General features: G+C 44.3%; 1 protein-coding gene across 2 annotated transcripts in view; it reads left to right on the top strand.

Moving 5' to 3' along the window:
• The window catches only part of TMEFF2 (transmembrane protein with EGF like and two follistatin like domains 2), a 909,969-nt gene that overhangs the window by 163,817 nt on the left and 721,617 nt on the right, over positions 1–24,535 (top strand). For both annotated transcript variants that reach the window (XM_040357082.1, XM_040357081.1), the window contains exon 3: positions 14,701–14,830. In XM_040357082.1, coding sequence (XP_040213016.1) covers positions 14,701–14,830 — 130 coding nt within the window. The remainder of the gene's footprint in view (positions 1–14,700; positions 14,831–24,535) is intronic.

The following is a 24,535-nucleotide window of genomic DNA, read 5'->3' as shown; positions in this document are numbered from 1 at the left end:
CCCCCCGCATAACGGTACACCTAGCCCCCCCTCGCCCCATCCGCACCCCCCTCCTCCGCCGCACCTCAGTACTGGTGCTTGACCCCCCTCCTCTACTCCCATCCCGCCCCCCCCTTCCCTTTCCCACCTACCCGGTTGCTCGGGCCCCGCCAAATTACATGTCATCTCTCTAGGTGCTGAGGCTCAATGACGAATGAAGCTGAGTTTGTTGTTCAAGGACTGTTTCGTTTTTTTTTATGTTTTGCACTGATCCACGTTCATGACAGTATGAGAGACATTCTATTACCTTGGTTCAAGTTTATGTTTTCTTAGGAATGCTTTACAGACACCCGCTCTCAGCGGGAGGGTTCCCTAACCCCCCACCCGACGATGCACATTGTACTTTGACCCCCTATAGGAACCCCATTCTATGGGCCTGTCCATGCTATTATTGCCCTTCCCTCAATGCTCATGACCCCCTACGGCTTCCACATTATACTGTATCTGATGTTTAATAATAATGTGCCTCAATTGATGCCACTGTACAATCATTCGTTGTCCTCTTTGATGCCGTTTCTCGAGTTTCCTTTCAGGTTTACTACCCCCACACAGCTGTCCAACAGGACTATAGCTGACACTCCGGATTTCTCGCCCCTTTTCCTGTCTCGTCCCCCCCCCCTATTAGGTGACGCGGTACTCCGCGTAGTCGCCTCCGGAATTTCTTGTCCCCCCCCCTTCTAGAACCGCGTGGACATATCCATCGCAAACGAGACCCGCTCTCTCCTTCCCTCCACTCCTGCTGTCACCCCTGATACCCCAAACTCATAATTTTGGTTCCAAACAGGATCCACCCACCACTCAACCCCCCCTCTCCTCTATCCGCTATCTCCTACGCCTCCCTCTGGCCTCCTCATATCTCTAGCTTACCGGACCCTCATCTCCTTTCCTTCCCCTCCCCCCCAGGGAGCCACTCCTCCTCACCTCCTAGCCACCCTACAGACTTGCACTAGACCCTTTGGAATACTATAGACCGTCCAAATGGACAAGCAAAACCACCTATCCCTCAAGTGCCTATCACTAAATGTGAAGGGCCTGAACGCTCCTGAGAAGAGATCTAAGGTTCTCTCTGCCCTCTCTAAACACAAAGCACATTTTCTCCTACTTCAGGAGACTCACTTCAGGTCAGACACTGTGCCTAGATTAACCAACCACATCTACAAACAAGCCCTACACTCCACAAACCCGAACTCCAAAGCCAAGGGGGTTTCGATCCTCATCTCTAAGCATGCCTAGTTTCAACTAGCTGACACATTGATTGATCCAGAGGGCAGGTATGTCTTCCTCAAGGGTAGGTTTGCATCTAAACCAATTACTATTGCCAACATCTATAGCCCAAACGAACACCAAGTTACATTTTTCAGGAAAGTGGGCGACCTTCTCTCCACCTTTCAAGAAGGACTGTTGATTCTAGGTGGGGATTTCAACACTCCGATGAACCCCATTCTAGACTCCTCCACTGGTTCCTCCACTCTCCCCTTCCGAGCCCTACGCCAAATCAAACTACAAATCCAGAACCTGACACTCCATGATACCTGGCGCACCCTTTTCCCAAACACTAAAGACTACACATTCTTCTCGGCTCCACATCAAAAATATTCAAGAATTTATTATTTCTTTCTTTCCCAATCAGACCTATAATTCTTATCCCAAGCCACTATTGAACCAATGTTCTTATCCGACCATCACCCTGTCACCGTAACACTTTCCTTCCCTGAAGTAAACAACTCCACGAAAACGTGGCGCCTAAACCCTTCACTACTGAAAGATCCTGTAACAGTTGCCCAGATCAAGTCTCACATTCAGACATATTTCCAGGAAAACACGACCCCGGATATCACACCGGTCACACTCTGGGAAGCACATAAATGTGTTTTAAGGGGGAAGCTCATAGCCCTAGCATCAGTGGCCAAAAAACGACACCAGGAACTTATCAAGACACTTATTAAAACCATCAACAGGCTAGAAGCAGCGCACAAACTGTCAACCTCACACACAGTACTGCAAGATTTAGTGCAGGCTAGGTCCGCACTCTTAGATGAACTCGGGAAACGAACGAGACGACGCTATATTCTGCAACAAAAAGTGTTCTATGAGCACGGGAACAAAAGCGGCAAAATGCTAGCACGCACAATACAGGCAGCCGGGCTTTCCTCTAGAATCCATCAAATTCGGGACAAGCAGGGCACCCTCCTCTCAAAAAATGAGGAGATAGCAAGCCACTTTGAGAGTTTTTACTCTAACCTGTACAACTTACCTCAAACAAATCCAGGAGGCACTGCTGCCTCTGCTCGGGCCTTCCGAATACAAGAATATCTAGCCGAATACTGTCCCAAACCCATCTCCACCCAACAAGCTGAGGCCCTGGAGTCCCCCCTTTCTAAAGAAGAGCTGTTCCTGGCCATAAAGCAAATGAAAGTAGGGAAAAGCCCAGGCCCAGGTGGCCTATCCCTCATATATTACAAGACGTTCCAGGATACCCTGACCCCTGAAATGCTCAAATTGTTTAACTCCCTGGCAGACCCACATACCCAAACGGGCAGGCTTTTAGAAGCCCATATAACGGTCATACCTAAGGAGGGCAAAGACCCCCTGCTAGCCTCAAACTACAGGCCCATATCCCTCCTCAACGTGGAAATTAAACTCTACGCCAAAATTCTAGCCAATCGACTACTCCCCCTCATCCCTGGATTGGTCACATTAGAACAGGTGGGGTTTGTACCGGGCAGAGAAGCAAGGGACAACTCCATACGCGCCCTGAACATACAACACTGGCTACAAACGTCGAACTCCAAAGGCTTCTTTCTATCCCTTGATGCGGAGAAGGCGTTTGACAGGGTGGCCTGGGATTACATGCGAGAAGTCCTAAAAAGAATCGGGCTGATGCCCCGCATGGCTACGTGCATTAACGCCCTATATTCCAATCCATCGGCCAGGGTAAAGACTAACGGCTTCCTGTCAAACGCCTTCTCCATCAGCAACGGAACTCGCCAGGGATGCCCCTTATCCCCGCTAATTTTTGTTTTGTCATTAGAACCCCTTTTAAACAGATTACGTAATAATCCTGACATCAAAGGAGTCACCATAGCAGGAAAGGAATTTAAAGTCGCTGCCTTTGCGGACGACATCCTACTCTCCCTACAAACCCCCAGAATTTCCTTACCAAATTTACTAAAGGACATAGGCCAGTTTGGAGAAATCTCCAACTTAAAGATAAATTACTCGAAATCTCACGCCTTGAACGTCTCGCTGCCCCACCAGGAAGTGTTGCACTGCCAGGATTCTTTCCCATTTCAGTGGAAGGAGACGGCTATAACATACCTTGGCATTCAGATTACCAGGAATATGACGGAACTTTTCAACCTGAACTTTCTGAAAGCACTTACGAGGGTTCAGAGTGACCTGAAAGACTGGGCCAATTTGAACATTTCCTGGTTTGGCCGGGCGGCCTTAATCAAGATGGTGATCCTTCCCCGTCTGTTGTATTTGATACAGTCAATTCCAATTCACCTTCCCAACTCCTTCTTTGCGTCATATAGGAAAGCTTGCTCTCTTTTCTTATGGAGAAACAAACCTCCCCGCATAAAATACTCACGGCTCACCCTACCCAAAAACTGCGGTGGAATCGGTCTACCAGACCTTCACAAATATTATCTAGCATGTCACCTGACTAGGGTCGCAGACTGGAGGATCCACCACCTGAGGAAGGCATGGGTCTCATTGGAAAGGCTCTTTACCTACACACCTACGCACATACTCCCATGGCTCCCTCCTCATCTATGGCCCCAATCACTCAAAACACACCCCCTTATATACCCTACCCTGGCGGCGTTTAATAGAGCTGTATCCCTGCATAAACTCTCCTCACATCTGGGCCCGCTGACGTCACTAAGGGGAAATCCGGACTTCCCTCCGGGAGACCCCACTTTTTTGCACAAGGAATGGCCATACCCGGACATTCTAGCGAAACACTTATTTAAGGGGGGAAACCCACGTCCAAGCGATGACCTGGCAGCCGAATCACGCACACAGAATATTCCTTTCTGGCAATTTAGACAAATGAGACACTATCTTGCATCCAAAGCCACAAATGCGACCTGGTCAAGGTCTCTTACCCCGTTTGAATCTCTTTGCCTCTGCCCGGCCCCACAAAGACATCTCATATCTTTCATTTGCGCCCTCCTCCAGGATGACTCCTTCCCATCATCCTCCATACGCCTTCATGAATCCTGGGAGAAGGACGTAAATTCAGAGCTCACTGATAAAGACTGGGAAAACATATACACAATCGCCCATAAGGGTTCACTAAACGTCGCGATCCAAGAAAACGGATACAAAATTATAACCAAATGGTACAGGACCCCCTCACGCTTACATAAGTTTTCACCTACAATCCCCAACACCTGCTGGAGATGTGATTCCGATGTGGGATCCATGATACACATCTGGTGGGAATGTGGATCCATACAACCTTTTTGGGCGGAAGTACACTCCATCATTAAAAAGGTAACAACCTATGAACTCGACTACAACCCAGCACAGTACCTCCTACATCATTCAACCCTTCCCAAACGCGTTTATCACAGATCTTTGGCCATGCACATGGTAAATGCAGCTAGGCTCTGTATTCCAAACCATTGGCGCTCCCCGGAAGCTCCTATCACTAGAGAATGGCTAGCTAGAGTGGCCGGAATTGCAGAACTGGAGGAACTTATCTACACTTCTCAGGAGCGCTTACAGAAATACACACTGACATGGGCATGCTGGACCCACTTCAAATCTACTGAATGCTACAAATCTTACTTCCCCCCCTGAACTCGCTGAACCACGGGATTCCTGAACAGACCACGGACCTCACCCTTACCACCCAGACCGATAATTCTTTACAGTCCCGTGATGGTGGAGTGGCCTCCTTCCCTCCTACCCCCTCTCTGTCCGCCTTTCCCCCCCAACCCCCACCCCCCTTCTCCCCTCTTTTCATCTCTTTTTCTCAGAACACCCCAATTCCAGGCCCGTTGCCGGGAAGCTTACCCTGAAAGGTACACTCTGTCTATTTTCACCATATGGTTTCAGTTTGTCATTGATACCTGTCAAAATGTTATCTGCAACATGTTTATTTTAACAAACGTTTATGCCTGTACTATTTTTTATGCTTCAATAAAATCTTTTGTGGAAAAAAAAAAAAGAAAGGAGAACAAAACATATATAAACAAAAGTGAAATTTAAACAGTCTACATAGACAATGGACCAGCAATGCTGATTCAACACACTGCCATCCACCAAACTCAGGTGGGCAGAGGTTGGCCAGGGAAACATAGGTTGAGGAATGGTATTCCTGGATGGCACTGGTGCCGTGTTCTTAAGGTGACCAGTGGGGTCAGGGGGGGGGGGGGCGACAAACTGAAGAGCACACAACGGTGGAGGGGGGTATCCAGTCTCGTGGAGTGGGGGCGCTGGTGAGCCGCCCGAGACACACAAAATAATCATAATGATGGGGGGAGACGCCGTCTCACAGCTCGATCCAGGGGGGGAACGGGGCACTTACCGGCGCACAGCGGGGAGTGGGGGGAGGATGAGAACAGGAGAAAGAGAAATGTCATGGGCTAACTCACGGTTCTGTAGGAGGTTTTGAGTAAGCAGGTCACCCATACAGTAGGATCCCTCAGCCGCGGAGAGTTAATGGAGGCGATGGACGGGGTGGCGAGGATCTAGGCGGGAGCCTGCTCGGCCGTGCCGCGGCCTGCGGGTCTTCAAAAAACTATGCTCTGCCCTCGCTCACCACGCCGAGCCGCGCCGGGAAGAGCATCGCGTATGGGAGATGGCGTGCGCGGAGCTGTCGTTTGGCCTCAGTGAAGCGTGTCCTCTTCTACTGGACCTCGGCCGAGAAGTCCGGGAACACCTCCACGTTTACGTTGCCGATGGGGATGTTGCCTCTTTCCCAGGTAAGCCTGAGGATTGCGTCGCGGTAATTAAGAAACTTGCCGATGAAGGTGCGCGGCGGGGCTGCAGCAGGGGGGGTTTTGCAGCGAGGCGATGCGCGCGCTCCACCACGAATGTCGAGGAGAAGGCCTCTCTACCGAACGTCTTGACCAGCAGGTTTTCAAGGTATGTAGGGGGATCCGCGCCCTCTGCCCTCTCAGGGATGCGCAGGTTACATCGTCTTAGACGATTCTCCATGTTGTCCTGCTTGGATAGGACCGCATTCAACTGGTATTGCAGCTGTTCCGTGGTAACCTGGAGGGGATGCAGGCCCTCCTCCACATGGCCGACCCGGCGCTCCGTCTCAGTCACCCGCTCACGGAGCTTGTGAACGTCCTGCCGGATCAGGAAGATATCGATCTTTACCTCCTCGATTCAGGTTGTTAGGGTGGATTGGCAGAGGGCGATCGCCTCTAGCACTCTGGCTGTATCTCCATCCACACAAGGCTGGTCGGCGCCATCTTCCTCCTCAGGATCTTGCTCATCATGGCGAAATTGAGCCAATTTGGCGATAGCCCCGGGCCTTTTAGATGGGGACATGGTAGCCCGCGGTTGAGTAGAGTGCCCGGAGCCTTCAGGTGGTCTTTGGCAGGGAATATATACCCCAGGATCAATTGAAAAGGATGAGTCTCGAGCGGAGCTCTCACTCTGCACGTCCTGCTACATGCAGCTCCAGACCACGCCCCCACATATATATATTTACAGTACATTGATTACTTTATATGGAATGAAACACTCTTATGACATTTATAGAATTGTATATACTAATATGCTTGATATATGGAATTATAGTACTCATATACCAACAGTGGGGAGCTGTTAGGATCCAGTTTTAATGGCAAACAGATCAGCAATTAAATGCATTAGGAAAAGTGGGAGTAAACTCCCATGTATGATTTTTATCTATTGGTATGCCTATAATAAGGCTTACCTATTAGTACTACAAAAAAGGTCACTGCCCCCACCTATAACTAGAATTTCCAAGTTTAACTTACCAACCAGCCTGCGATCAACCAAATTGACCTGCATAATAGTAATGTCAATATGTTGACATATTGGTCAAGTAACGCACTGACACCTTTGCTGCCATAGTGCAATGTTCAGTGTGTTCCTGCGCCTTTAAGGCCCCGTACACACGGATGGATAATCCGCTTAAAACGGTCCGCCAGACCGACGATGATGCGCGACGTGCGCGGCCCTGGAAGTTCAATGCTTCCACGCATGCGTCGAATCAGTACGACGCATGCGAGGGATGTCGGTCGGTCGGACGTGTCCGGTGAGTCTGTACAGACGACTGAACACGTCCGACGGACAGGTTTCCAGCGGACAGATTTCTTAGCATGCTAAGAAATTTTTATCCGATGGAAACTGTCCGATCCGCCGGACAATTGTCCGCTCGGGCCTACACACGACTGGATCTGTCCGCTGGAACTGGTCCGCCGGACCAGTTTCAGCGGATCGTTCCGGTCGTGTGTACGGGGCCTAAGGGGGGTGGGCTCCCTCCAGTCATCTGCCCTTCATCTATCTGTCAGAAATGATCCCACTGTGCAGACTAAAAGTTAGAGGTAGGGTCTGCAGGATACAGGGTGCTTTGCTTGGGCCTGCAGCTTACGCATGTATTTGCAAATATGTGCAACTAAACCCCTGTTTTTAACGCATACTGTTAGACAGGTCAATTCGGTGGGTCGCAGGCTGGTTGGTAAGTTGAGCTTGGAAATTCCTTAGCTTTATTTGACTTGCCTATTAGTACTGTAAATATCTCCGAAACGTGCACCGTTTAGGAGATATTTACTTTAGATGCAGCCGGTAACATAACCTGTGCATACGCTCTGAAAGAACGGCATACCTGTGCTGTTCCGATGGACTGTTTTTATTGGACGAACCGATCGTGTGTGGGCCCCATCTTTTTTTTCCCCATCAGTGAAAAAACTTAGAACCTGTTTTAAAATTATCTGATGGTTAAAAAAACGATATAAAAAAACGATCGTCTGTGGGCAAGTCTATCGGTTAAAAATCCATGCATGCTCAGAATCAAGTCGACGCATGCTCGGAAGCATTGAACTGAATTTTTCTCAGCATGTTGTAGTGTTTTACGTCACCGCATTCTGACACAAACGGATTTTTAACTGCCCGTTTTTAACGGACGAACCAATCGTGTGTTCGTGGCATTAGAGTAGTTAAAACAAGCGTATAACACTAATCCCTTCGCTCTTGGCCGCAATCGAGGATGACATCACCACTGGCTCTCCTCCCTTATGCGTTACGTGGCTGCACACGCCACTTAGTCATAGGGGCCAGGAAGGCAGAGAGCTTGCGGTGTGAAGTACCCCCTGGGATTGGCGATCTGGAGGTCCTCCTTGTATTTATTTTAGATTAGGGGCCCATCTGTGACAATGGGTACTAGGCAACAACACCACTTGATTCACAGAAAGGTCATTACTCTTTAGGAGGGGACCATATGACATACTCTAGTGCATTTTTTGTGTGTGTTCAGAAACACTTTTTTGGTTTACTTTGGTGTTTTGTTTTTGCACACTGCACCACAGGCTCCAAAAATTCTCCTGTCATATGGTTCCTCCTGTTATGCCATTTGCAGGGGCTGTAGGAAGGTGGAGATGCATATCAATCAATCAGCTCCTGTGTAATAAGTCTTATCTATGCTGCTAAGCCACACTTATTTGACACATGAGAATGAAGGTAAGGGGAGGAAGCAGTTGACAGTTTTGATACATAGTACTATATTAGCATGCACATATCTCTATAGTGATTGTCTGAATAGAAAGGGGAGTGGTGCATTGTAGGTGGGAATTAGGGTGTTGTGCTGTGTGAAAAATAGGGAAGATTTGCACTATGGAAAGCAAGTCCTGAGATAACAGTTCCTCTTCCCAGAGCATGCCGTGGGAGAGGGGGAATGATGGAGGCAGCAGGTACAGCCGCCTAAAGTTTAAAAACACTAGCATTTAAGGATTCTGTGCAAAAAGCTAAAAGAGGGAAAAAACACACCTAATCTAATCTATTGTGTAAACTAATTAAAGTACTTGTTGCTTAGCATATTGTACATATACAGTATATGTTATTGTACCTGAAATTAAACAAATTCCACATCAAATGCACATTTCCTGCCTTGCTTGACACTTATGGATATGGCGGTATTGAATATCAAATCCATTGTTTGCTGAATTGGAATATGTATAAGAGATACGAGTTAATTTCACTAATATTACAGCCTTTATTGCCATAACAACACTTTTTTTTTTTTTTTTTTTAACGAGTGCCATTGAAAGTTAAAACATTATAGTCACATGTCTGAAAGGACTTCACTTTGTGTGTAGCCCAACCTTATTACCAAATATCAAAATAACTTGTTTATGGTGGAAATTGTTATGTAGAAACTATACAGAAATGAGATTTGAAATAAAGTCGAATGCCCTGTACACACGATCGGTTTGTCCAATGAAAACAGACCGATAGACTGTTTTAATTGGACAAACCGATTGTGTGTGGGCCCCATCGGTTTGTTTTCCATCGGTGAAAAAAATAGAACATGTTTTGAATTTTTCCTATGGATAAAAAAAAGATAGAAAAAAAACGATCGTCTGTGTGGAAGTCCATCGGTCAAAAATCCACGCATGCTCAGAATCAAGTCGACACATGCTCGGAAGCATTGAACTTCATTTTTCTCAGCACGTCGTAGTGTTTTACGTCACCGCGTTTTGGCACGGTCGGATTTTGGACTGATGGTGTGTAGGCAAGACTGATGAAAATCAGCTTCATCGGATATCCGACGAAAAAATCCATCGGATTAGATTCCATCAGCTATCCGATCGTATGTACAAGGCTTAAAAGTATCTTAAAAGAAAATTATCATTATGAGCACCAGTTGTTTATAGAATTATCCTTATGTGCACCAGTCTCTCTAAGATGTTCAGGAACAACCGTGGAAAAGTGCGTACTCAGATGACAAAATAAATGTGAAAAATATATGTACAAGGTGGGTCATCTGACAGGTGTGTAGTTTACCAAATGTTTGAGCAGTTCAGCAGGTTTCATCCAGACTCCCTACTATGCATAGCTGTCTATGCCATTTGCAGAGATTCTGTTTTGATACGAGGCAAGGCTGACACAGATGTTGTGTCTCCAAGTTCATAAACAAAGTTATCTTGCCAAGGATTTAACTTTGGCATACGGATAAGTAGCGTGGGAAAGGCAATTATGGCAGTCTTCCTGATTTTAGTCATGATATTCTCATGAAATTTTTAACAACATCTATTCCTTCCACCCACATCTTGGTTACTAATGTCAGCATGTGTGTGTAATATATATACATTATAGAGAGAGAGTAAAAATATTGCTTTATTATTGATATGATTGGCAAGAGGCATGAGGAGCGATGTGAAGGTGTCCAGATCTTGCTCTCAGTTGGATTCATTCACTGAGAGGAGCCAACTGTCATTTCTAAATGTATACCTATTGGGGCAGATTCAGAAAGACTTACGACAGGCGTATCAGTAGAAATTTTTCACGTTTTACGTTGTTTGCGTAAGTCGTCCGTGAATGGGGCTGGGCGTAGGTTACGTTCACGTTGAAAGCATTGACTATTTGCAACGTGATTTGGAGCATGCGCACTGGGATACGTTCACGGACGGCGCATGCGCCGTTTGTTAGAAATGTAATTTACGTGGGGTCACACTTAATTTGGGTAAAACACGCCCACAGCTTCAACATTTGAATTAGGCGGGCTTACGCCGGCCCTAATACGCTATAGGGCCGTAACTTCGGCCGCAAAATCTTTGTGAATACCATACTCGCCTCTCAAAGTTACAGCGGCGTAGCGTATAGGACATACGCTACGCCCGCCTAAAGGTATGTGAATCTAGCCCATAGTGTTTTTTAATTATCCTAGGTCAGTGGTTCTTAACCCTGTCCTCAAGTAGCCCCAACAGGCCATGTTTGCAGGTTTTCCTTTATCTTGCACAGGTGCTTTAAATCTGAGTCAATGGCTTGGTATTTTGGACAGCTTTTTTATCTAAGAGAAATTCACAAAACTTGGCCTGTTGGGGGTACTTGAGGACAGTGTTGAGAACCACTGTCCTAGGTCATGTCTGTACGTCAACTAATTATTTTCAAGCATGGAGGAAGCATTTAAAGAAATATTTTTTTTTGTAAATCAAGCAGTATGCCCACTTGTAGTGCTGGTAAATATTAAAGTCATTGTAAAGTCTTGTTTTATTTTTTATATAAAAATAACAAACCTGTTATACTTACCTCCTATGTGCAGTGGTTTTGCACAGAGCAGCCCTGATCCTCCTCTTCTGGGCTTCTGGCCCCTTCCCCCTGTTTCAGTGCCTCCACAGCAAGCAGCTTGCTATTGGGACACCCAAGCCAAGCTGCAGCTCTTTCTAACTGACTTTGATTGACAACAGCGGGAGCCAATGGCACTGCTGATGTGTCTAAGCCAATCAGAAGGGAGAGTCCCGGATGGCTGAGACACTTGTGGACATCGTTGGACAGAGATGTGTCTCGGGTAAGTATTAGGATGGCCGATGGGGGCTGCTCCACACAGAAGGCTTTTTTCCTTAATGCATAGGATAAAAGCACCTTCTGACTTTACAACCCCTTTATGACTCGCTATATGCCAAGGACAGCGTTAAAGAGGAACAAGTGTTCATGTTGCGCAAATTTATTTTTTGCGCAAATTTATTTTTTGCAAGAAGCTGAGTTGATTTGTCTAATTTTAATTATGTAAAATTGTAAGGGGTCTTTATTGCCTTTACACCATTGCTGTCACTGTTTTAAAGTTTATATATTTACTGATGTTATATACTTGATTATTTATTGGTAGTACAGTGGTACTTTCTTTATGGGAGAGTTAAACACCTGTTTAAAATGATGATGATGATGATGATGATGGTAGAATGGCAGCAGAGTCTTGTAGCAAAGTTTTCTTTCTAGCGTCCAAGGGTATATGTCCAATGTGTCAGCAATATTCACAGCATTTAGCATAGTTTGAATTTTGGCATCTCTGGGTGGCTATAGGCCAAAAGTCATGTACTATAACTGAAAGTGACAGATGATCCAGCTGCAGAATAGAGAGAGGAGTATCTACACTCCTAGCAGTCCATGAGACAGAGTGTACAAAGTGCTAAAAAAACAAAGGAGTATCATGCTAATTGCTCTTACTAAAGAAGTGAGGTAGACAAAGCAGTGGAAAGAACAGGGTTTATACAAAAGAGCTGCTGTTACAGCAGAAAAGGGCAGAAATATTCATGCTTGAAGGCTCCTATCAAAGTTGATGGTAAAATCCAGAACCGGTAATGAGGGCCATAGATAAGGATCAGTCATAAACCTGCATTGCAGCCAAGAGACTAAAAAAAAAAAACGTTCCCTGTAAGAAAGCATTGGTTCCAGCTGAGTTTGATCCCAGTTAATAAAAGTGGATCAAATGACCAAATATCCAAATTAGGTAACAGATGCCATTGTTGTGCCATTCAAGTCTGGGATAAGTTAAAGAGAATATATGATTTCATTATAAAGGAGATTTTGTGCCATGTAGTTATATTTAAATAGAGCACAAACACCTTTAAGTACAAGATCTGCACACAAGTTTAAAAAAAAATTACCGGTAACTTTCTTAAATTTTTAGAACTGATTTCAAATCCTTGCATTTTGTATTCTCCCACTCCTTCCCTTTTAAAAATTTACCAATAGTCAACAGCCATTTACAAAGTTAAAAATAATTAACCAGTTTCAGTCTGGGCCAGGTCTGATATTTTTGTCATGCATTAAATATTTTGCTAGAAAATTACTTAGAACATCTAAACATTATATATTTTTTAAGCAGAGACCCTGGAGATAAAATGGTTGTAATTTTTTATGTTGCATGATATTTGCCCAGTGGGTTATCAAATGAAAAATTTTCAGGAAAAAAATACACTTAAATGAATTTTAGTAAACACAATATAATTTCCACTTTTTTCATAAAACATAAAATATGATGTTACACCAAATAAATGCATATCTAACATGTCATGATTTAGAATTGCATACGTCCGTGGAACAGTACCAAACTAGGGTACCTTAACCTCCCTGGCGGTATGATTCTTTCAGAAAAAACATGCTGAAAGCGGTACCATTATTTGCAAGGAAATTTTTAGGAATAACTCACTTAAATCTGACCAAACAAGAATCGAATAGGCATCCCGGGTATGACATTTTTTTTAAAAACAAAATTATAAATTATAATATAATAAATAATTATAAATAATTATAACAAATAATAATCTAATTCTAATAAAAATGATTCAATGATGTAATCAACTCAAAATCACTGAAATTTGCTCAGTTGCAGAATTGTTGCTGTCATTTTTTTTATGACGAATTTCCCCACAAATCGCTATCGCACAATTCTGCAAGTGATTATAATTTATTATCGCTGTTTTCTAGCTGATTTAAAACCATTTTTGACATAAAGGGACACTTTTGGTTGCTATGGACAATCTATAGTTTGCAGGCAGAAAGAAAGGTTTTTATTATATAAAAGTACATGCAGGGCACTGGGCAGACCACTAGGGACAAGGGGTGTGTGTTTTTTTACATACAGTACTGTAATCTATAAGATTACAGTATACTGTATGTATAGTGTTTGTTTACTTTTTTGAATTTGGCGCCGATCTCCGCTCCCGTGCGTCGTAACGTCGCAGGGAACGGAGATCGGCGGCACAGGAGGACACTGTGTGAATCGAGCGAGGTCCCGCTCGCTCACACAGCGCGGTGGCATCGCTGGATCCAGGAGAAGGTAAGCCAGCGTGCGCTGCAGGCTCTGCATAGCTACCCCGAGCGTGACTCGGGGTTACCGATTTTGGTAGAAAAAAATCAACCCCAAGTCACGCTCGGGGTTACCGCCAGGAGGATTAAAATCTCCATAGGGGACTCTTTAAAAGCCTTTACATGTTACAGGTTTATTGTTGCTCAGTTCCTCTCACTGTGTCCAGGTAAGCCGATGCTGCCAGTCGCATACTTACTGGACTTCCCAGTCAGATAGGAGACCCTGGTAAAGGCGGCAGGTGGAGGGGGGACCCCCTTCCATCACCTGTAAAAGTGATCCAGTGGCTAGATAGCTGCTTGGATCACTTTTACCTAATAGGATATCACCGGCTGTAAAAAATAATACCAGGATCGTGGGTGTAGCCTTAAACATGATCCTGGTATAACCACTTAAACTTTAGGTAATTTATAAACGGCCTAGGGATGGGAAGTGATCAACCAGCTGTGAAATGGAGATCTTCCATATCGTGACTTCAACCTTTACCCCAAAACCTCCCCTTTTCCTGGGGATTGCACCTCCGGTGATTTGTTGAGTCACCCTATGTGCATTGTTTTAAATGTTGTCTATGTTTGATGTTTTTCATTCCCTGTTTCTTGTCATTATATTAAACAATTGTATATTTTTTTGAGATCATTGCTCTCTTTGAGTCTGCCTATTCTACCGTGTACTGCAATAGTCCTCCCTGCCAACTTTACTCTGTTGGCTCATTAGGGTCTTTTGGGTTCCCTGAGTCCTTCTGCTATTCCAGCTGTGAAGTGATAATAGAAACAGAAATTAACATAACTTTAGAAAATATTAATTTGTTTTACATAATAAAATGAATTGTAGGTAATAATTATTTATTTGCTTCTTCACTTTAGTGCCCCCATGATTACATACCAGTCTGTGGATCCAATGGTGTAACTTTCCGAAACGAGTGCTACCTAAGAGGAGCAGCCTGCAAGCAGCAAAGTGAAATACTTGTTGTAGCTGAAGGTTCATGTGTGGCAGGTATGTGTCAGTTATGTTGTGTAATAGCAACAAACTTTGTATGTTCTAAAATTACTTGAGTTTGTTTTACTGCCTAGTTGCCTTTTTTTTTTTATTTGAAAAGATACAAATAACCGCCTTTTGCCATTATAGGATTAAAGCATGCAATATTATACCTCTAATATAGTGTCTGTATAATAGCTTTATAGGACCAGTGTTAAATAATATTGTATGATGATAATTGAATGTGAATGATACATGCAATGCTAAAATTCATATAATAATATTTTTTCTCCACGTTTACAATCAAGGCCTCTACAATTAAGCCCCTACTGGGCGAAACATGTTGGAGGGGGTTCTTCCATGTGTAGGAGACTAATCCAAAGCCATTTTTTACTAAGAGGAGTTCACTATATGCCGAGGCAGTGTGTGGACAGGCACCATTTTGTTGTAGTCCTTAATGTGTCTGATAAACCAGTATTCAACACAACTAGCACCTGCAAACATTGTGGCCAGTCAGCTGGAATAACAGTTTGGGGCATTCGAGCGTTATACGTTTTATTTGGTTTTTGATCTGTAAACAAATAGATTCATGGTTACTAAGGCCCCTTTCACGCTTTTTGACCGTTCAGATCCGCCTGTCAGTTTTGTCGCGGACCTGAATGGCCGCTCCATGCAAGCCTATGGAGCATCAGAAGTCAGCGGTGACATGCTCGCTGACATTCGACCCGTTCCGCTATAATCAGACGTATGGCAATACGTCGCCATCCGTCCATGGCGGATCGGATTGGGTGAGATCTGATGAAAACGGACATGCTGTCCGTTTTCATCAGATCTCTCCATAGGAGACAGTGACGCTCAACAAGCCCCTCCCTGCTCAGTGAGCAGATAGGGACCTGTCATCCGCCAGATCAGAAATCTTAAGTGCCAAAATCCTTATCGCTTCCATAGGTGACAGTGACGCTCAACAAGCCCCTCCCTGCTCAGTGAGCAGAGAGGGACCTGTCATCCGCCAGATCAGCGGAGAGATTTCCTGCTGGGCTGGTGGGAGCTGGTGGACTCCGTAGCGACGGAGTCCGCCTCGTCTGAATGAGGGCTTATATTAACAGAAGTACCTTTCAGCTGCAGTTCTACCTAATCACCTGTCCTACCATCAACTACTCCTTCCTTTCCTGGCCATGTTCCTGCTAGACACAACACCCAGCCCCCCCCCCCCCCCCCGCTCCCAGCAGTACCAGTGCAATCTAATATTGGGTCATGTTACTTTCTCAGAGGCCTTTATGGTTTAACCAAACCTTCACCATTGAGCATTTCTTTCATTGCCAAGCTTCACAGCTACCATGACTGTGTTGGTAGAGAATAGAGGTGTCTGGAGGTTGACAGGGTATAAGATCACTGATGGGACTGATCTTGTGTTTTGAATCAAATCTTAAATGAATCACTTCACTGAAAGAATCATATAAATCTGTTGGGACTTATTTGATGGGACAATTTGTTTTACTTATTTCAGATCACAATACTTTATAATTTGATATTATTCATGTTTCCCTGTGGGTTTTTTTATTTACTGATACTCACCATATAATGATTTACATTAAGTTTGTTTTCATATGCACATACAATTTGATGGTTTATGGGGCTATTGTTTGGATGGGTGTTAGAGGGGCTGGAGGTTATTTATGGCTTTGTTATTGTATTTGTTTGATAGCAAATTTTCACTATTGTAAATTTCTACATATATTGGGGCAGCACTACATTATTGCTTTGTTTGCTATTTGTCAGGGTGTGGGAACACATTGAGGTGTTAGCAGCAGCCAATATTGGATTATTGAAGTCGGGCAGCACATGAGGATTTATTTGTTATATTTGCAGTATTTATATCTAGTTTCCAATTGATGAAATTATATCTGTGAGCATAGTACAAATAGGGTAAAATATGGCAAACACAGCAAACACGTCTCCCCAGCCCCTTCATAAACAAAATGAACTAAGTAAATTTTTTCATTGCTGGAGTTTGCAGAAAAAAACATTTAAAATAGCTAAGCTGCAATGTTTAATTTTTTTTTTTTTAAGTTACTGTATGTAATGTCAATAAGTGCATGTAATATATGAAGTATGTGTTATCCCAATTTGGCTGCAAAAGTGGAAGACATAAACATTCAGGGTGTGGTTTATTTTCAAATGTGCCAAATGCTTTTTCAAACGTTCCACTGTGTGTATAATTCTCTGGAGTGTTCTTTCACCGCTTGTGCATATGCCTTCACCAACACTCTTATTCTCTCACCTTATTTTCTGACCTAACAAATATTAGGTCTCAAGTCATTTCCCTTTTAAGTGGGACCTCCTATGCTACAGATGTTGTTCCTCTCTCCAGCATCCAGATGTTCCTCAATCCATCTCCATCCTCTGCAATCCTTTGGTCATTGTTTATTTACAACTCAAAAAAGAAAAGGATTTATAGTGCTCTCCATATAGGATATAATATTTTTTAATAAAACCTAAATTGTGCACATCTCCTGGTGAACAGCAGTTAACAGGCATTGGAACATGAAAAACCTCCAACAAACTGGCCAACCGTATGCTTCGGCTCATGGTGTGACGTCACCGGCTTGTTCCAACGTATTGCATCTTCTGATCATGTGACTTCATCAGTGGATAAGGGGCCAGTACACATAGGATGCTTTATAACAAGCCTGCCACTAGACACCTGCCACCAGATGTGGATTGTCACTTGCCACATCGCCTGCCTTCAGATGCACCTTGTTACTTGCCATGTTGCCTGCCTTCAGAGGCAGCTTGTCACTTGCTACATGGCCTCCCACCAGATGCAGCATGTCACTTACCACGCTGCTTGTTACCAGATGCGGATTGTCACTTGCCACGCTGCCTGCCATCAGATGCGGATTGTCACCTGCCACGTCGCCTGCCACTAGATGTGGATTTTCACTTGCCCAACCCTCTACACAGTTTAAGGTTAAACCGCTTTTCTTCTATTTTTAGTGAATGGCAGCATGTCATATTAAATTCCTTTCCGCGGAAATGTTTTATCCCTATTATGGGGTCACCAGTATGGTATCAGTACATTGAAATCATATCCCCTCTCAAGTGACTTCTCTCCAGAGAGAACAAGTTCAGTGCTCGTAACCTTTCCTCATAACTAAGGTCCTCCAGTCACTTTATTAGTTTTGTTGCCCTTCTCTGGACTCTCTGCAGTCCCAACACATCCATCCTAAGGACTGGTGCCCAGAAGTGGACAGCATACTCCAGGTGCGGCCAGACCAGAGTCTTGTAGAGTGGGAGAATTATTGTTTTATCTCTGGAGGTAATCCCCTTTTAAATGCATGCCAATATTCTGTTTGCTTTGCTTGCAGCAACTTGGCATTGCATACCATTGCTGCGCCTGTCATCTACTAGGACTTTCATCCTAGATTCCCCCAGAGGTTCTCCCCCAGTGAGTAGATTGCATTAATATTTTTGCCACCCAAATGCATTATTTTACATTTTTCTACATTAAACCTTTGCCATGTAGTTGTCCACCCCATTCATTTGTTCAAATCTTCTTGCAAGGTTTTCATATCCTGCGGAGAAGTTATTGCCCTGCTTAGCTTAGTATCCCATTCTCCAGGTCGTTTATGAATAAATTAAATAGGATTGGTCTCAGGACAGATCCCTGGGGGACCCCACTTTCCATCCTGGACCATTCAGAGTACTCCTCATTTATCACTACCCTCTGAGCTCGCCCCTGTAGCCACTTTTCAATCCATGTCCTCACCCTATGGTCCATGCCAACCGACCTTACTTTGTACAGTAAACGTTTATGGGGAACTGTATCAAATGATTTTTAAATCCAGATACACCACGTCTACGGGGCTTCCTTTATCTTGATGGCAGCTCACCTCCTCATGGAAGGTGAATAGATTGGTTTGGTAAGAACGGTTCTTTATGAATCCATGCTGATTAATGGCTATGATACCGTTGTCATTACTAAAATCTTGTATATAGTCCCTTATCATCCCCTCCAAGAGCTTGCACACAATTGATGTTAGGCTAACTGGTCTGTAATTCCCAGGGATGTATCTTGGCCCTTTTTAAAATATTGGTGCTACAATATTTTCTCCAATCAGCTGGTACCATTCCAGTCAGCAGACTGTTCAAAAATTAGGAACAATGGTCTGGCAATTACTTGACTGAGTTCCTTAAGGACCCCCGGGTGCCATCTGGTCCCAGTGACTTATTAATGTTAAGTTCTTCAAGTCTATTTCTAATTCTGTCCTCTGTTAGCCATGAGGGTGCTTCCTGTGACGTGTCATGAGGATAAACATTGCAGTTTTGGTTACTGAAGCCCCCTATTTCCCTCATGAAAGACCGAGTCATCCTTAGTAACCAGATTCCCTTCATCATTCTTAATTTCAATCGTTTTTTATTAGATTATTAAGGTACAGTTAACATCTCAAGGCATTAACAATTTTTAAGTAGATAAATAGAAAACAAGTTGTATTTTTATATAAATTGCTATGTACTAGCCTTGAGAAGCGAATCGACCTTACAAATATAAGCAACACGTATAAGCAATATAAACAAAATTAAGAAAATTGAAATAGAAAAAAAAATAACTAATAACAAATAAGAAAAAAAATCATACAACTACACAGTCCAGTATAATAACTTGTGATAAGGTATGACATAACCATTAAAGAAACTTAGCTGGATATGAGCCATTTTCCAATTATGATTGGTATTCAAAACTTCTTAACTTATACCATTCAATCCACGGTTTCCAGTGAGCACTCATTGTTTGGTATTTACCTTGTGATGCAGCAAACATTGGCTCGTATGTGGCATGTGTATTGGTCATTTTTACAACTTCCCCCCTTTATCATTCTTTATGGGACCAATATGATCTGACCTCCCTTTCTTACTATTTATGTACTTAAACAATTTTTTGGCTTTTTTTTTACTCTCCTCAGCTATTTGCCTTTCGTGTACTATCTTAGCCGCCCTGATTGCACGCTTATATTTCTTGTTGCATTCTTTATAAAGCTGGAATGCTGATGACGATCCCTTTGCCTTGTATTTTTTGAAGGCCTTCTCCTTTGCTGTTATATGCATTATTACGTTTGAGTTAAGCCACCCGGGACTTTTATTAGCTATTTTAAATGTATTTCCCATTGAGATGCACTGGCTAATGCCCTTATTTAGACAATTGGGTAATATGGCGCACTCTGGATATGACAAGGTAAAACTAGGAATGGATTGGGAGGAGAGATTAGGAAGATAACATAAGTTATTTAGAGATTTAGGACCAGATTCAGGTAGATCGCCGCATCTTTGCGGCGGCGTAAGCACTTGCCTGTAAAGTTGCGGCGACGTAACGTAAATCCTCCGGTGCAAGCCCGCCTAATTCAAATGATCCGGCTGGGGGCGTGGATCATTTAAATTAGGAGCGTTCCCGCGCCGAACGTACTGCGCATGCGCCGTCCCTAAAATTTCCTGACGTGCATTGCGCTAAATGACGTCGCAAGGACGTCATTGGTTTCGACGTTAGCGTAAATGGCGTCCAGCACCATTCACGGACGACTTACGCAAACAACGTAAATTTTCGACGGCCATACTTAACATTGACTGCGCCTCATATACCCAGGGGCAACTTTACGCGCCGCAAATCTTACGTAAACGTCGTAACTTCACTGCGTCGGTCGAGCGTAGGGAATTCGCGTATTTTGCTAATTTGCATACTCGATCGGGAAAACGACGTCGGCGACACCTAGCGGCCGGCGTATCTCTTTTGAGAATCTGGCCCTTAGTCTGTGTGAGGATAAATAATAAATACCTGTCCAAAGCAGGCTGCCAGTTCAGAAGTTTTAGAAGGCAAAAGAAAACTCTGTTATATAGAAAGGAACAAGAGAACAGCACCCTCTAAGTGCAGTATGTAAACATTTTAATAGGGAAAAAACATATTCAAATCCACTCACAAAGGTGTAGTATTTTCAGGCAGGTAATGGAGTTTGGGTTTCATCCGCTCCGACTTCCGGGTGAGGGGAGGGTAGGGTCCGGCGTCACTGGTGTGGACAGGTGGCCGCGATCGCTGGTGCACGGTGATCAGCTGTGTACATGAACAACGTCACTGCTGGGTTGGGTCAGCGGGCGGTGCTTGCGTTCGGAGTATGCGTACTCCTTCCTCAGGCTTAGATGGCGGCCATATTAGATTATGGAGATTTATACACACGCACGCCATACTTATATAAGGGGTCCCCATAGCAACATCACAACAAATTAAATAAAAGCAAATTACGGAATTACGGCTAAAAAACATTATGACCTAACTTGTATACACTGTCTTTTTTACTGGGGTGGCTTATATTATAATTGTTATACTCACTCCTGACGACCAGTAGTCTGATTGGCAAAGTATATCTACAAAAAATATTGTGCTGACGATATATTTAAAATCTATAAAAAAAAGAGAAATGTATATAAATTATGAGTAAAGGGATATCAATTAATTACCGTATTTATCGGTGTATAACACGCACCCTAATTTTAAGAGGGAAGTTTAAGGAAAAAAACTTTCAACAGCCCCTTTTACATTCCAAAGCCCCCCCCCATGCACATTACACAGACCAAAGCCCCCCATGCACATTACACAGATCAAAGCCCCCCCTGCACATTACACAGACCAACCCCCCCCTTCTGAACATTACACAGACCAAAGCCTCCCCTGCACATTTTCACAGACCAAAGCCCCCCCCTGCACATTACACAGACCAAAGCCCCCCTGCACATTACACAGACCAAAGCCCCCTGCACATTAAACAGACCAAAGCCCCCCTGTACATTACACAGACCAAAGCCCCCCCTGCACATTACACAGACCAAAGCCCCCCCTGCACATTACACAGACCAAAGCCCCCCCCTGTACATTACACAGACCAAAGCCCCCCTGTACATTACACACACCAAAGCCCCTCTTGCACATTACACAGACCAAAGCTCCCCCTGCACATTACACAGACCAAAGCCCCCCTGTACATTGCACAGACCAAAGCCCCCCCCACACACATTGCACAGATCCCTGCACATTATGTAGCTCCTCTTTACATTACACAGCATTTTCCCCCTGCAAGTACACAGCTCCTTTACATTGCACAGCCCCCTTGCACTCCCAGGAGACCCCCCAGTCTCCTGGGTCAGCACTTCCAGCATACTCTAAAGTTTTAAAATAATCACTGCCAGTCACTTCTCGTACATACTGTGTCACTGTTCTTTCCAGCTGGTCACATGATCGCTCTCCTCTGTTTCGTGTGACCGCTCTCCTCCTCCAATCTTAAACTACACTCGGAGGGGGAGGAGGAGCTGGAGGAGGAGAGTGGCCAGAAAGAACGGGGAGAATGAGGTATGTGCAGGCTATGACACTTCAAAGGATGTGAAGGGACTCACAGTGATTTTTTTTATCTTTATAGTATGCCAGCGGGCTGTCCCAGGGCTAGGAGAGGCGGAACGGCTGGCGTGACACCACCGCCCAATCCCCACCAAAAAAAAAACAAGAAAGTGATATCCGCTATAACACGCACATACGATTTCCTCCTGATTTTAAGGGGGAAAAAGTGCGTGTTATACGCCGATAAATACGGTAATTACTGTATTTATCGGCGTATAACACGCACAGACGTATAACACGCACCCCAATTTTAAGAGGGGAGTTTAAGGAAAAAATGTTGTAACGAGACCCTTGCTCGCTCGGTTCCACTCTCCCGACACTCCTCTGCTGCTATTGAATCAGATTGCAGATCGCAGCGTCTGATGGTTCGGTCATCCAAGGCTCCGGGACTCAAACTACAGCTTTGTGCCGTTCGAAATCCATCAGAACAAACACCAGGCAGGCTGTATGTAAGTTCAAACAGGAAACTCTTTATTTGGATGCACACAACACACTTTTATACAGCAGTTCGAACACCCCGCCCCCAACAACCGGCTTTCCTATTGGTCAATTGTAAAGTACACTGTAGTTCTCAATTAGGTCCTCTTAGCCATGCAAATGAGGACTTGAAACAGGGTCAGCAGGGATTGGTCCGATAGCTTGAATAGAATGACTGCTATGTGTAATGAGACAGAAACCCCAGGGGGCAATCAATGTACACAAACAGCCAGACACAGAACAATACTTTTCCTCCAGACCATGGAGACGTCTGGAGGGGGGGGTTAGCCTTAAGACAGGGCAGAAGACCCCCCACTGTGTAACAGATTTCAAGGAGATACACTTCAGCATTCCAAAGTCCATGACAATACTCCCCCCTGGGAAACAGTCCAACAGCCACAATGGGACCCCGTACAGGTCAACTCGAGGATGTTGGAAAAGTAGTCTTAAGGTTCCAGATCCGTCTGCCGGAATAACCCATCCGCCTTCCTGTTTTGAGGCCCTGGCCAATAATCGGTAGGTAAAAGGCTCGCATTCAATCCTCTCCAAAAGCCTCTGTCGCAGCTAGGTCTGTCAGAAATGTTTTCACAGCCCTCTTTACAGTACACAGCCCACCTCCCTAGTACACAGCCCCCCCATTCATTTTACACCCCCCCATCCAGTACACACGCCTATATATTATACAGCCCCCTCCCCAGTATACAGCTCCCGTCCATTATACATTCCCCCATGCAGTACACATCCCCCTATCCAGTAATCATCCCCCCATCCATTATACATCCCCCATCCAGTACACAGCCCCCCATCCATTATACATCCCCATCCATTATACAGCCCCCACTCCCCAGTACACAGCCCCCCATCCATTATACATCCCCCCCATCCATTATACATCCCCCATTCATTATACATACCTCCCATCCAGTACACAGCCCCCCTGCACTCCCAGAAGACCCCAAGTCTCCTGGGACAGTGCTGCCAGCATTCTCTACAGTTAAGTAAAAAAAAATCACTGTCAACCCCTTCCTCAATGCTCCTCATGTGTCACTCCCATTGCAAAACAAAGCTTCCATATACCTCAATAGCTCCGTTTTTTTTCACTGACCTGGTCACGTGACTGCTCTCCTCTGATGTTACACAGATGGTCATGTGACCGCTCTCCTCCACCAATCAAAGCTACACTCAGAGGAGGAGGAGAGCAGCCAGAAAAAATGGAGTTATAGTGATATTTACAAGCTTTGTTTTACAATGACACAGACACAGGAGGAGCGGTGTAGAAGGGGCTGGCAAGTGACTTTTTTTCTCAACTTTAGACTATGCAGGGAGCATTGTTCCAGGACCATGGGGGGCAGACTGCCCGATCCCCGCCCCCTATTGTTAAAACATGATATTGGCGTATAACACGCAGGCACTGTTTACCCTCTGTTTTCAGAGGAAAAAAGTGTGTGTTATACGCCAATAAATACGGTAGATGATAAGAATCATAAAAGCTATATATATAATTAGAAAATAAAAAATAAAAAAATATCAACTATTTATTTTTATTTTTTCTAATTATGTAGCTTTTATTATCCTTATCATCTAATCCTGATCATCTAATTATCCTTATCATCTATATTTTAACTTTTTAGTTTTTAATTATGTAGCTTTTATGATCCTTATCATCTAATTATCCTTATCATCTAATTAATTAATTAAGCTGACCCATTATGGTGTGCGTGTGTATAAATCTCAATAATCTAATATGGCCACCATCCAAGCCTGAGGAAGGAGTACGCATACTCCGAAGCGAGGACCGCCCGCTGACCCGA

Source organism: Rana temporaria, chromosome 6 (assembly GCF_905171775.1).
Source record: "Rana temporaria chromosome 6, aRanTem1.1, whole genome shotgun sequence".
Taxonomy (NCBI): Eukaryota; Metazoa; Chordata; class Amphibia; order Anura; family Ranidae; genus Rana; species Rana temporaria.
This window is presented reverse-complemented; position numbering and strand designations above follow the sequence as displayed.